This window comes from Pseudorca crassidens, chromosome 2 (genome assembly GCF_039906515.1).
Source record: "Pseudorca crassidens isolate mPseCra1 chromosome 2, mPseCra1.hap1, whole genome shotgun sequence".
NCBI lineage: Eukaryota > Metazoa > Chordata > Mammalia > Artiodactyla > Delphinidae > Pseudorca > Pseudorca crassidens.
The window spans coordinates 13,832,799-13,845,335 of record NC_090297.1 but is presented as its reverse complement, the minus strand read 5'-3'; the positions used below and the strand labels follow the sequence as shown (position 1 = coordinate 13,845,335).

Below are 12,537 nucleotides of genomic sequence, written 5' to 3'. Positions count from 1 at the left end.
AATGTGTTACTGCAGCCTAGCTTCTCCTCTCCAGATCAACACAGTCTTCCAGGGCTCTCCTTGGTGACCCTCAGGTTTTGGCCACAGCTCAGAGATGCCAACCCCACCCATCTCCAGACATTCTCAGCCCTTCCCTCCAATAGCTGAATGGCATGGGGAACCTTCTAGTAGTTGAACAGGAAATTCTGGAACCTCTACCATTGACTTATATGTGAAATTGATTGACGTTAGCCTTGGCTATGTGGCTTGCTTTGGCTAAAGGAGTGTTCAAGGACATGACAGGCCAATGCCTTAACTGCGCTTCCATGGTTTGAGTTTTTTTTCTTTAGCTAGGATGATCTACCATAAGAGGATCAACTGTCAGACAGCCACAGCCCCTTTAGCCTAGGCCCCAGAGAAAACAACCATGGATGAGACCTGTGCCCAACCCATCCCCTGGAATTCAGCCCAGATAGCCTGTTGCTTGAAGCAGAGCTGCCCAAGTGAGTCCAGACTATATCAGCTGAACCACTTTGTCCTAAACGTAAACACAATCATAAATACTTGTTGTTGCCTGCCACTGTGATTTGGGTCCCTTTTTTATGCAGCATTATTGTGGCAAGAGCTGACTATTACACTTGGCCCTGAGGGAACTTGAATTTCCTGAGTAGAGTCTCTGGCCACTTCCCACAACTGGATTTGTGTGAAACAAGGAGCTGCCCCTCCACCCCTCCTCCAGGGAAGAGCATGCCCTCCATGTCCTTCACCATCCCCCTCAGTGCCCGTCCCGAGGTTGCATGTCCGGAGGTGCCCAGTTGCTGCTATAGACCAGGAAGAATACAGAGCCATAGACCGAGGTGGGGAAAAATGTTCTGTTTTAATTAAACTGACCAAAGAAGCCAAGACATGGACAGAAAGAGACTAAGAACAAGACTGGAAGTAGTTTAGAAAAGAAATGAAAACCAATTGCAGAGATGTCAGTGCCAGATGGAATGGAGGGAGCAGGGCTGAGCCTTCACGTCAGCTCCAGGACCACTGTCAGGGCGAGCACCAAGGTGAGCCGGATGCCAGCAGGGCCAGACGTGGAACCTGTGCAGGGAGCAGCGTCAGGGCCTGTGACCCACCCGCTTTGCTTTCTGGGGGGCACAGGTGTGTGGAGCCGGGGGACCGCAGAGCTTTGAAGGGCCCCAGCCAAGAGTCTGGACTTCAGTGTTAGGATGGGCTGGGTTCAAGTCCTAGCTCTGCTATCTGTCCCACCTGGTTGTGCGTGACCTCTTCCCTGTCCCAGGCCTGCTGGGTGGAGGTCAGGCTCCCTGGTGGCCGTCAGGACACTGCAGTGGGGACTAGGCGTGGGGGCCTCCATCATGAACTGTGAGATTGGCTCACTGTGGGAAAGGGAGGGCTGGCAGGCCTGGGGGGAGTGTCTGTGTCCCATGGGGTGGTGCCCAGCTCGGGGGCAGCTGAGGGAGGGCAGTATAAAGGGCCCCACCATCCTATGAAGTGGTCAAGGGCCCCGGATCACAACCCCACGGTCAGCGCTAGACACATCTTCTTGGGACCACGGCAGCCGAGCTCTCTGAGAGAGACTTTGTCCCTCGAACTCCCTGCCAGCTGCTTAGGGATGCTTAATTGCTTTAGTGACCTGACCTTTGACCCAGACTCGGCCCAACTAGAGGTCAATTATGTGCCTACGGCATGAGGGAGGGGCAAGGTCACACAAAGGGGCCGTTTGGGGGACTAGAGCTTTTAAGCTAGAAGCTCTGAGAGTGGAGACTTACCATTGGAGTCCTCCGTTCCTTTTGGGATATTTGGGTTTTCTGTTGGGAAGAACAGAAAGAGAACTAGAGCATGGATGGCATTTGGAACTTGGCGAAGGAAGCCCCTCATCCAGCACCCGCTGTGTGGTGTCATGTGCACCCTCTCAGGGCAGCCACACGGCCTCTGCGGGCTGGGCGGTATCAGCCCCATTCTACAGATGGAAAAACTGAGGGAGGGGAAACAGTTTGCCCAGCGTTGCCCAGCTGCAAAGTGGTGGGTCTGGGATTTGAACTCAGGGTTCTCTAGCTCCAAAGCTGTTATGGTTTTAACCACTGAACTGTAGTGCTTCCCTGTGGGGCACCCTCTTAGGGCAAATTTATGGGACTTGGGCCCCTACTGCTCCCTCCTCCTTGGGAAAGCTCCAACCAGGGGCCTCCCCGGGTAGCCCTCCCGATCCGCTAGTTGGGCGCAGCGTACCAAACACGATGAGCCGGGTGTGTGTGTCGGTGGAGCCCAGAGGGTTCTGGGCCGTGCAGCGGTACATGGAGCCGTTGAGCTCAGCGGGAACCCGCTCCAGCACCAGCTCCTTCCCGTCAAACTCAGCGCTGCCGTCCAGGAGGCGGCTCCCAACCCGCGTCCATGTGAACATGGGCTCTGGGAAGACTTCGTTCTGTTGGCCAGAGCAGGAGAGAGTCGGGTCACAGGAGGAACCATTCTGCCGGAACAGGAAGGGGCCAGAGGCATGGCCTGGCCAGGGTGGGTATTAACACATCTTCATCGGATGGGTTGGGACTGGCTGCCCAGACCCCAGGAAGGAAAGGACTCTAGGGCTGGAAGGAATGTCAAGATCCATGTGCCATGTCTGCTCTAAGTTGCAGGTGGGCGAGCACATCCATGCGTGCACCCCATGCCATTCCTCGTGGAAGCCAATTCTGCCGTGACACAGATTAGGAGACTCGGACCAGCTGGCCGTGCTGGAGGTCAAGGGGAGGGTCTCAGAGCATGCCGCCAGGAATGCTCGTGCCCCGTTGGTGCCTGATGACCGCCCGCCACCCTTGCAGATGCTCAGAGAGAGGCTGACCTGAAATCCATGGACCAGAATCCTCACTGTGTCCCCGACCCGGGCTCTGCTGGGCGTCATCATGATTTGGGGTCCTTTGGGGGCAACTACAGGGAGAGGAAGGCCAGGTCAGAGAGGTGTGTGTGTGTGCGGGGAGAGGAGACTAAGCAAAGAAAAGAGGTGCTGGCGGAACGGAAGAGAAAGTTCCCATCCGGATCATTCATTCATGCCTGCATTCATTCATACACGTTTCCCGAGCCCTCGCTGGGACCTGGGGATTTAACGGCGTACAGAGCACAGTCCCTGTCCTCGTGGGGTTCACTCTCAGTGGGGTCAAAAGACGAGCACAAACTGGTGTAACAAGGGGTCAGATCGGAGAAGCCCAGGGCACAGTGGAGTCAGGGACACCCAAGGGGGGTGCCACCTGGGAGACGACTCAGCTGCTATAACAGGGAGAACCCTGCTCCAGCGCCCAGCCCTGCTCAGAACACCCACACTCCCACCTACACCAAACCCTTGTGAGATGCGCTCCTGCCTTTATCATCCCCATTGTATAGCTGAGTTAACTGAGGCTCAGAGAGGGGAAGTAACTTGTCAAAGTTCACACAGTGAAGAACTGGGATGAAATTTCTGGTCTCATTACCCCTGCTCCAGAGAGCCTTCTACCAGGTTAATATGCCCCGTGGGGTTTTTCTGGAATCTCTGGGTTGGAGGTGAGTGGAAGGTGGCAAAATGTGGGGGTAACCATCTCCCTCCCTGGGCCTGGACTGTGCCCTTCCGGCCTCTCTTCCTCACCTGCTTGTATCACTTCTTTCACTTCTTTTAAGTGGCTTAACTTCTCTGAACTTGGGAGACAAGATGCCCAAGGGTGCTGCTCTCCTATGAACCAGAGCACATCGGGGATGGAAGAGCCACTGGGATCACTGAGTCCAATCTCTCAGGTTTCAGATTGGGAAACAGGCCCAGGGGTAACGAAGAGGCTTATCCAAGGTCACCCAAAGAGCCAGTTTCTCTTGTCCCATGACGTTTGCGCCAGGCTTCTTTCTGCCAGGTCCATTCATCACTCATTCATTCATTTAACAAGTAATCATTGAGCCAACTGTGTGGCAGGCTTTGGGGCAGGGCTGGGGACGCAGTGGTAATGGAGACGCGTGCCTGCCGACACAGAGCTTACACTTTAGTTGGGGAGACATTTGACACACAAATAAGTACGTGAATAAGAAACTACTGGAGAGCCATGGCACTGTGTGGAGAATTGGACAAGTGGGGAGTGATGGTCTGAGTGTCTCTTCCAACGAGCTGACATTTCAGCTGAGATGAAGCTCCTGAAAAGGGTTCCAGGTGGAGGGAACAGCCAGGACATGGCGCTGAGGTGGAAGGTCAGGGGTGATGGGGGTGGGGACTGGGCCAGACCCCATAGAGCTCCCTGGGCCAGGGGGAAGCGATAGGGTTTTGATCAGAGTGCCATGCTCTGTGCCACTCTCCTTGGACATCTTCCAGGGGTGGCGGCAGGAGAAAAGCTTTGTCCCCAGGCCCTGGGGCTGGCCTGGGTTCTCCTCATCTGTTCCACCTGCTACCCGAGCCTCTCCTTCCCACTCAGAGCTGTCAGAGCAGAAATCAGAGCAGCTGGCAGATGTGGGTGATTTCCTAGGCACTGCCAACCAATTTCATTCATGAGACCAAAGGACTATTAATTAAACCACGAGCAAGACACCTGAAGGGCCGTGTGGGGCAGAGGGAGGCATCAGCGGGAAAGCCAGGCCTGTGAGGGGGAGGGAATGGCAGGGAAGGTTTAGGCAGCTTCCGCTGCTGCGTCCACCCACGTAAGAAAGGAGTCTAGTCTGTGTGCCCCTGGACCAGTCACTTCCCCTGGCTTTCCCCAAACACAGGGTGGGAACAGCCAAGGCAACCCTTGTCCACCCACCACACTGGGCTGTTAGGAATATCGGGAGATGGTGGGTTTAAGGGCTAACATTTGTCCAGAGCGTCCTAAGTGCCTTGCGCTCTGTGACGTGCTTTATGCACGACCTCATTTACACTTCCAACCTCTCGAGATTGTCCCCATAAGGCAATGAAGGCTTGGGGAAGTCAAGTAACTTTCTCATCTTTTTAATGAACATTCAAGTGCTGTCAAGGTCCCCTTGCAGGTGAGAAGCGCTGCATAGGCTGGTCTGGCCCTGCGTCATTCAGTCTCCTCTTCTCGTCCTGCCGGGATGGCACTGTCCTGCTGCAGCCAGCAGGGGGCGTGGAAGGGCATCCCTGTCCCGGAGAAGTGTAAGCAGGAGAACCAGGGCGGACAACCTCGTCTCCTGGGTCAGATTCCTAACTGCCTCGGTTCCAAAAGACCCCACCCACCCACTTCGGGCCGCGCCTGGGCCTCCTGGCCCCAAGGGGAGGGAACTCACATTTATCAGGTGCCTGACATGTGCTAGACGTCATTCTAGGACCGTCTCACCCATCTTGGTGTTTACGAGGCAGGTTGCCATGAAACCCATTTTGCAGGCCGTAAAACTGGCTCCCAGGAGGGCAGTGGCTTGCCCGAGGTCACACAGCAAAGAAGTGGCAGGGGCGGGACCTGAAGTTGCACAGGTCTTTAGAGCGAAGCTTGGAACCCAGGAGTGGAGGAGGGGGAAAGCTGGATGCCTTCTTCCACGTGGGCAGCCAGACCCCTCCCCCGCTGCCCTGAGCTGCCAGGTCCAGAGGCTCCTGTGTGGAGCTGACCCCGAGAGGCAGAGGGTGGGTAGGCAAGGGGTCTGCTTTGCCCTCACTCTTCCAAGCTCGATCCTGGCAGCTGCCGACTGGCAAGAGCCTTGGTGGCAGGTGGCCCCTCTGACTCCTGCCCTCACTGCTGCATCCAGATGCTTCTGGAAGCCGGGCCAGCTGATGTCACCCACACGCTTCCACCACATGCTGACACCCACTAGCAGCTCCCGGTGGTCAAGTCCTGGCCCCTCTCTCCTGCCCCTAGAACACATCACTGAAGGTACCTGAAGGAAGGTTCTCAGCCCCCGGGACTTCCCTCCCCTCAACCCCTGGACATATGGAAAGAGTGGGAGTCAGGAGACCCAGGATTGAGGCCTGTCTTCTACTCTCCAGTTACGTGACTTGGATGAGTCAATCCAACTTGTTGGGCCTCAATTTTCTCACCTGTAAATGGGGAGAATAGACTGCTATCCTACTATTTGAGGAGTTGCTCTGAAAATGACAATGGGGGAGAGATATGAGATGGAAATGTGAAGTGGTGTGCATCTGTTCAGGGGCGTACAAAAAATCCTGATTATATAACTGCTCTCTTTACTCTCCTTAGCATTTTGCTGCAAGGAGAGCCTTGTGAAATCTCACGGAAAGCTCCTCTAGGCGCCCCACCACAGGAATTCTAGGTGTTCACTAAGACAACCACTCACCCACTTATTCACCCATCCACACATCCATGCGTCCATTCGTTCATCCAACCAAGCATTCATTCTATCCATCCATCCATCACTCTCTCATATTATTCATCCCTCCATCATATCATTCATCCATCCATCCAAGCATTTGTTCTATGCATTCATCTATCATTCCATCATATTATTCATCCCTCCATCATAACACCCATCCATCCATTTTCCATCCATATACCTACCCATAAACCTACTAATCCACTCACACACCCATTCATTCATCTACTCGAACCATCTAGTTCTTTATGCCTAATCTGTGTCGATCACTATGCAGGGCAATGTTGGGGATACAATAATGAGTAACAACAGTAGCTTATATTTACTGAGCACTTACTCTGTCACTATGCTAAGCACTTTGTATGCACGCCTTGTTTAATCTTCACAACAACCCAGAAAAGTATTAAGTAATTGATTATTAGGGAAGTGTTTATTAAGTCATATGTTACAGATTGTGCTGAGCCCTGTACCATGTGAACAAGGCAGGTAAAGACCCTGCCCACGTGCAACTTAAATTCTAGTGCAAGATCCAGGCAATAAGAAAGTATATCATATACTTGCACGTGGAGATAAACGCAATGCCAGAAAGTAAAGCGAAGTAAGGAAATGATGGGGCCAGGAGGAGGAGGCTGAAGTAGGGTGTTCAGGGAAGGAGCCTCTGAGCAGAAGATTTGAGCAGAGATCTGATGAAGGAGGGATTGAGGATACCTGGGGTAAGATTAATCTAGGCGGAAAGGAAGGACAGTGCCAAGTCACAGAGGTGGGTCTGAGCTGGGCATATTCAAGGAAGAGTAAGGAGAACCCTGTGGCTGGAGCAGATGTAACAGAGACGAGTGTGAGAGATGAGCACCGTGGGAATGTAATTTTAGATGTGATGGCGGTCTAGAGGATTATTTTGTTTTGTTCTGACTTTCATATATTTTTAAATGGTGAGGAAACTCACATAAGGGAAAGGCACTGTTCTTAAGAACACAATTTGACAAATCTTCATAAATGTGAACATCTGTGTCACCACTATCCCAGCCAAACTCGAGAACATTCCCATCCCTCCAAAGGTCCCCTGATGCCTCCTTCCAGTCAATTTCCACCCTCCATAGGTAAACACTGTTCCACTTTCTATCCTCAGAGGTGTGCTCCATGTTCTAGGAGTTCATATAAATGGAATCGTGCAGTCTGTACTCTTCTGCCTGACGACTCTCACTCAGCACAATGTCTCTGAACTCCATGGTGTATTAGGAGTTCATTCAACTGTATTGATGAGAAGTGGTTCATTATATGAATATATCACAGATTTGTTCATCCATTTTCCTAGTTACGGACATTTGGGTTTTTTACAGTTGTCGTTGTTGTTGTTATGCATAAAGTTGCTGTGAGCATTCAGGTCTTTGTGGACGTATGTTTTCATTTCTCTTGGGTAGATACTTAGGAGTGAAATTGCTGGGTCATAGAGTAGGGAGGGGTATTTTTATCTTTGTAAGAAACTACTAGTTTTCCAAAGCAGTAGTACTGTTTTATACTCCCAGCCCTGTATGAGGGTTCTTATTGTTCTACGACCTTGCCAACATTTGGTGTTGTCCGTCTTTCCCATGTTAGGCATTTTCGTAGTTGTGAAATGGTATCTCACTGAGGTTTTAGTCTTCATTTCCCTAATGATGTATATCTTTTTATATGCTGATTAGCCACTTGTATATCTTCTCTTTAAAATCTGAGTTATCATTATTGATCTGCAGCAGTTCCTTATATATTTTGGATACAAATCCCTCATCATATCTCTGTACTGAGAGTATTTTCTCTCAGTTTGTAGATTGCTTTTCCATTTCGCCACATTTCACTTTCTTAAAAGTATCTTCTTAGGAGCAGAAGATTTGGATTTTGATTAAGTCCAATTCACCAATTTTCAAATTTGCATTTAGTGCTTTTTGTGACTCTTTAAGAAATCCTTGCCTACCTCAATGTCACAAAGATATATTCCTGTGTTTTGCCCTAGAAGTTTTATGATGCTGGGTTTTACATTGAGGTCTGGGATTCATCTCAGGTTAATTCTTGTGTGTGTGTGTGTGTGTGTGTGTGTGTGTGTGTGTGTGTGGTAGAGGTCAGGTTCATTTCCTCCTTAAGTGTGTCCAGTAGTTCCGGGGCCATGTATTAAGAAGCATTCTCTTTTCCCATCGAACAGCCTAGGGACCTTTATCAAAAATCAACTGACTATATGTGGGTCTATTTCTGGGCTCTTTTTTTGTTCTATCAATCTGTCTACCATTGGAGGGTTTTGGGTGGGTGTGTATGTGGATTTATATTTTAGATCAATCAGAGTGGAGAACAGAAATGCACATACGTGGAAGCAGAAAGGCCAGTTTGGGGGCTACTGTAATAATCCAGTGTGAACTGCCGGTGCTTAGATGGGGTGGTCGGAGAGGAAACCATGAGACAGGGTAGATGTGGGATATATTCTGAGGTTGAGCTGCCAGGGCTTAAGGATGGCTTGGCTGTTGGGTAGGAGAGAAGAGGGGGAAAGTGGGTGACTCCAAGGGTTCTGGCTTGATCAATGGGAAGAATGTAGTTGCTATCTACTGAGATGGGCTCTAGGACCACCAGGCGTCTGTCTTCTTAGGGGCAGTGGCATCTGAGCTGGGGAGGGCATCCCTGGCCGCGGGAACAGAAGAAGCAAAGGGTCATCACAGAGAGGCATGCCTCAACCCTTGCTGGCCTAACTTTTAAAGTCCTGACCAGATGACTGGATTCTGTGCCCCGGGGTCATCTCATGCAGCCCTCTGTCTCACCCCCATGGCCAGAGTACAGGGTGCCTTGATTGTGTGAAGGGTAAGCACTCACTCAGGACCCCTCTGGTTCACACCACTCTCCACCGGCTACACCCACTGGCTCCATGGGTCCTCACCACAGCCCCACCGGATGGGCAGTAGAGCTCAGTGGTTAGGAGCATGGGCTCTGGGGTCAGACCTGGCTGGGTGACCTGAGGAGAGTTGCTCTAAGCTTGGGTTCCCTTACTTATAAAATGGGGATAATGATGGCGTCTCTCCGCTGCCTGATAGGGTCACTGCAAGGAGATCTTGGAGAAAAGCATCTTGCATACAGCCTGGCTGCCATCACATGCGCCAAACATTTATGAGGTTACTATTATTCCCCCACTCAGCAGGTCAGAGAACAAGGCTCAGAGACCTAAGAGGCTTGAGACCTCACCAACTGACAGCAGCTGCGGTAAGACGGGAAGCCAGCCTGGGGGTCTCTTCACTCACCCACCCAATTTGGCCCCTTCGCCTGGGTGGCCCTGCTGTGTCCCCCAGTTCCCCGTGGGCACACACATATCTGTCATGCCCACTGCCTGTGAGTGGGCCTTTCTCTTGCTCTGATGATGGAGGTTGGGGGTGCACACCAGGTGGCTCCGGTCAAGGGAACCATCTGGAATCTGGGACAGGGCAGGCAAGTGCTTTACTATGGCTTGGGATAGGGGGTGGGAAGGGGGTGGAACAAGCCAGTGGCAGCACCCCGTCCATCACTGGGAGATGTGAACTGCAAGCTCACCTTTCCAGCTGCTCGGAAGTCCTTGTCTGGTCTCGTCTTTCTCATTCTCTGTGGGGGTGGGACAGGGAAGCCCTCCCGTGGGAAGTCAAGCCTTGGGCAAGAGAGGCTGGGGGCGGCTTTCATGGGCAAGGCATCCCGTTGAAGGGTCGAGGATGCTCTGCTTCCCAGCCTGGAAGCAGACTGTATCTTGGGGACAGGGAGGTTCAAATGCAAGAAGGAACTCTGGGAAGAATGGAGGGTTCAGAGAAACTGGGGGCGGGAGTTCTGGCAAGGTGGGAAGGCTGAGAGAGGGATCTGGACAGGCTCTGCGTGGGGATAATCCCAGCGCCTGGCACAGGGCCTGGCCGTAAGGGGTGCTTGTGAAGTTTCTATGGCATGATGAGCAAATGGTACTCAGGGGGCAGGCACCATGACAACAGATGCCCTGAGGCAGCACAGTGAGTGGAGGCTAAGGGCAAGACACTGGGGCCACACTGCCTGCCTTTGAACCCTCCCCCACTTACCTTGCGCAACTTACTTAACCTCCCTGCACCTCAGTTGCCTCGTCTGTGATAGAGGATACTAATAACGCTGACCTCATTGAGTGACCATGAGGATTACCAATTGGGTAACTGGGTTACTAATTGTGTTCATATGAGAAAAGCAACGGTCCATGGTATATAGTAGGTGTTCAGTAAATGTTAGCCCTTATTATTATTTTCTGTGTGGGCAAGTGGCCTGTGGGAATCAAAGGGCCATTTTAATCAGACTTCAGACAACTAACCCCATAGCCAGCAAGGGTGCCCAGTCCTGGGGCTGGTAAGTTCAGTGGTTGGCATAGGGGAATTGGAGAAGGCACCAACAGACCCGGCTGGAAATCCCAGCTCTGCTACTTACAAGTTGGTGACTCAGAGAAAGGGACCCCACCAAACTGAGCCTCAGTTTTGTTCACCTGTAAAATGGGACTGCATGGTAAACTGCTTGTGAGGAGTGAATGAGAGAATCCTTGCATATGTTCTTGGCACAGAGTAGGTGTTATATGTACATGAAATCCTTTTCTTGGTGTTTGGTGCAGGGTTTTCTGGTGGACTCGCTAAAAACAGAGACGGCCTTTGGACCCCCAGGCACAGGCTGGGGTCTCAACCCTCGTCAGTCATTGCTATCTGTCCTCAGTCATGAGGGGCCTCGGTTAGGGGCTGTAGATGTTTCCATGCAGCTCTTCACCACTGCAGGAGAGGCAGGGGACAAGCCCTGGCATCTTGGGCTCTGGGTTCAGCTGCTGGGTACCGAAAACCAAGGTCCAGAGGGTTGTGGGCAAAGAGGGCCAGTACTGGGTCAGTGTGCCCAGCTCCCTGCCCCACCCCACCCCAGTCAATACAAATCCTGGCTCTGAGAGCCTCATATTTCTAGTAGAGAAGGTTCCATATGTCCCGTCTCCCTGCCTTTACTCAGCTGGGAGGAGATGTACAAGGGGAAACAAGGATCTGCTCTGGGGACATACAGACTTGGTGCTCTGTGGGAAGAGGAAGCAGGCCCCAGATGGGGATTGAATTCTCAGGCTGAGCTATCCCTGGGTATCCAGTTTCCTGGTTGCGCCCACGTCCCACATCCCTGCAGATGACAGGGTTTCCATTGTACTTAAAAGTGTAAGCGAGAGCAGTATCCTCCCACGTCCTATACGTTCCCTACCCCAAGCTGGCAAAACTACCTTCAGTATTCCTGACCCTAATCCGACAAGCTTCCGACCTGCCACACTCATGATCCTTACCTAGTAACTGTCCCTGCACTCAAGGGTCTCTTATTTCAATCGAGAAAACCCCTTTGTCACCTCCTATGTTCCCATCCTTCCCTGGACGTTTCCTGACCTGACTCAGCAACTCTCCCTTATGAGTCCCAACTCCTGTGTCTTCTTCACTCACCCAGCAAACTTCCCTGGGAGTGTCCTGTTCCATCTTCAATCTTGAAAACCTCCCATGTTTCTAACACTGATCTAGCAAAACTTCTGTGACTTCCATATCCTTGATCCTGCTGGACCAAACTCCCCAGACCTCCCTGTAATTTCCTATGTCCTCCAACACAGCTCAGCAAACCTCCCAAATAGCCTGCCTCTGACCTCCGTGCCTAACCCCGACCCCGGCTCGCTCCAACTTCCCATCTCCGTGGTGGCCGGCAGCCCGCCCTCTTCCAAGGCTCCCCACCGCCCATCTCTGCAGGGGCCCTGCAGAGTGGCTTCCGTCGAGCCTCACCCAGCGTGACCTCTGCCTGCATGGGCATCGACAGTGCCGGGTGCGTGACCTCACAGCTGAAGAGGGCTTCGTTGTCGATCTGCGGGTTGAGCGTCCAGGTGAGCAGGGCGCGCACCTCCACGGTGCCGTCACTGCCCGGCGTACGGCTGTGGCTCAGGAAGTAGACGGGCTCGGAGCTATGGACCCAGCGGGGGAACTCGCGGCTCACCACCGTCTCGGGGATGTTCTCGGTGGTTGGCTGGAGGGGGATGCTGGGATCCGGGGTCAGGCTGCGGGAGGGGCGCTCTGTGTAGGAATGCCCGCCCCGGCTCTCAGCGTCCAGCAGGGACAGTGACCTCTGCATCTTGGTGTCGTCCAGGTCACGGTGCAGCAGGCCGCGAAAGGGCCTGCTGTCCTGGAGGGGGCCGGAGCTAGCAGCCGGCGGCTCTGACAGGGGCACTGCGTCGATGGGCTCCCCATCTCGTTTGAAATAAACCTGAAATTGCAAGGAGGGTGTGGGAAAAGATTTTGCCCCAATGACATGGACCTCCCAGTGGGC

The 12,537-nt window shown here is 52.6% G+C and overlaps 1 protein-coding gene across 5 annotated transcripts in view; it reads right to left on the bottom strand.

Annotated features, from left to right (window-relative positions):
• Positions 1-837: 837 nt before the first annotated feature.
• IGSF21 (immunoglobin superfamily member 21) overlaps positions 838-12,537 on the bottom strand; it is a 272,330-nt gene continuing 260,630 nt past the window's right edge. For all 5 annotated transcript variants that reach the window (XM_067722134.1, XM_067722126.1, XM_067722142.1 and 2 more), the window contains exons 6-10: positions 12,000-12,474; positions 2,819-2,904; positions 2,215-2,407; positions 1,758-1,796; positions 838-1,068 (exon numbers count right to left, since the gene is read on the bottom strand). In XM_067722134.1, the coding sequence (XP_067578235.1) occupies positions 995-1,068; positions 1,758-1,796; positions 2,215-2,407; positions 2,819-2,904; positions 12,000-12,474 (867 nt within the window). In that variant the 3' untranslated portion in view covers positions 838-994. The remainder of the gene's footprint in view (positions 1,069-1,757; positions 1,797-2,214; positions 2,408-2,818; positions 2,905-11,999; positions 12,475-12,537) is intronic.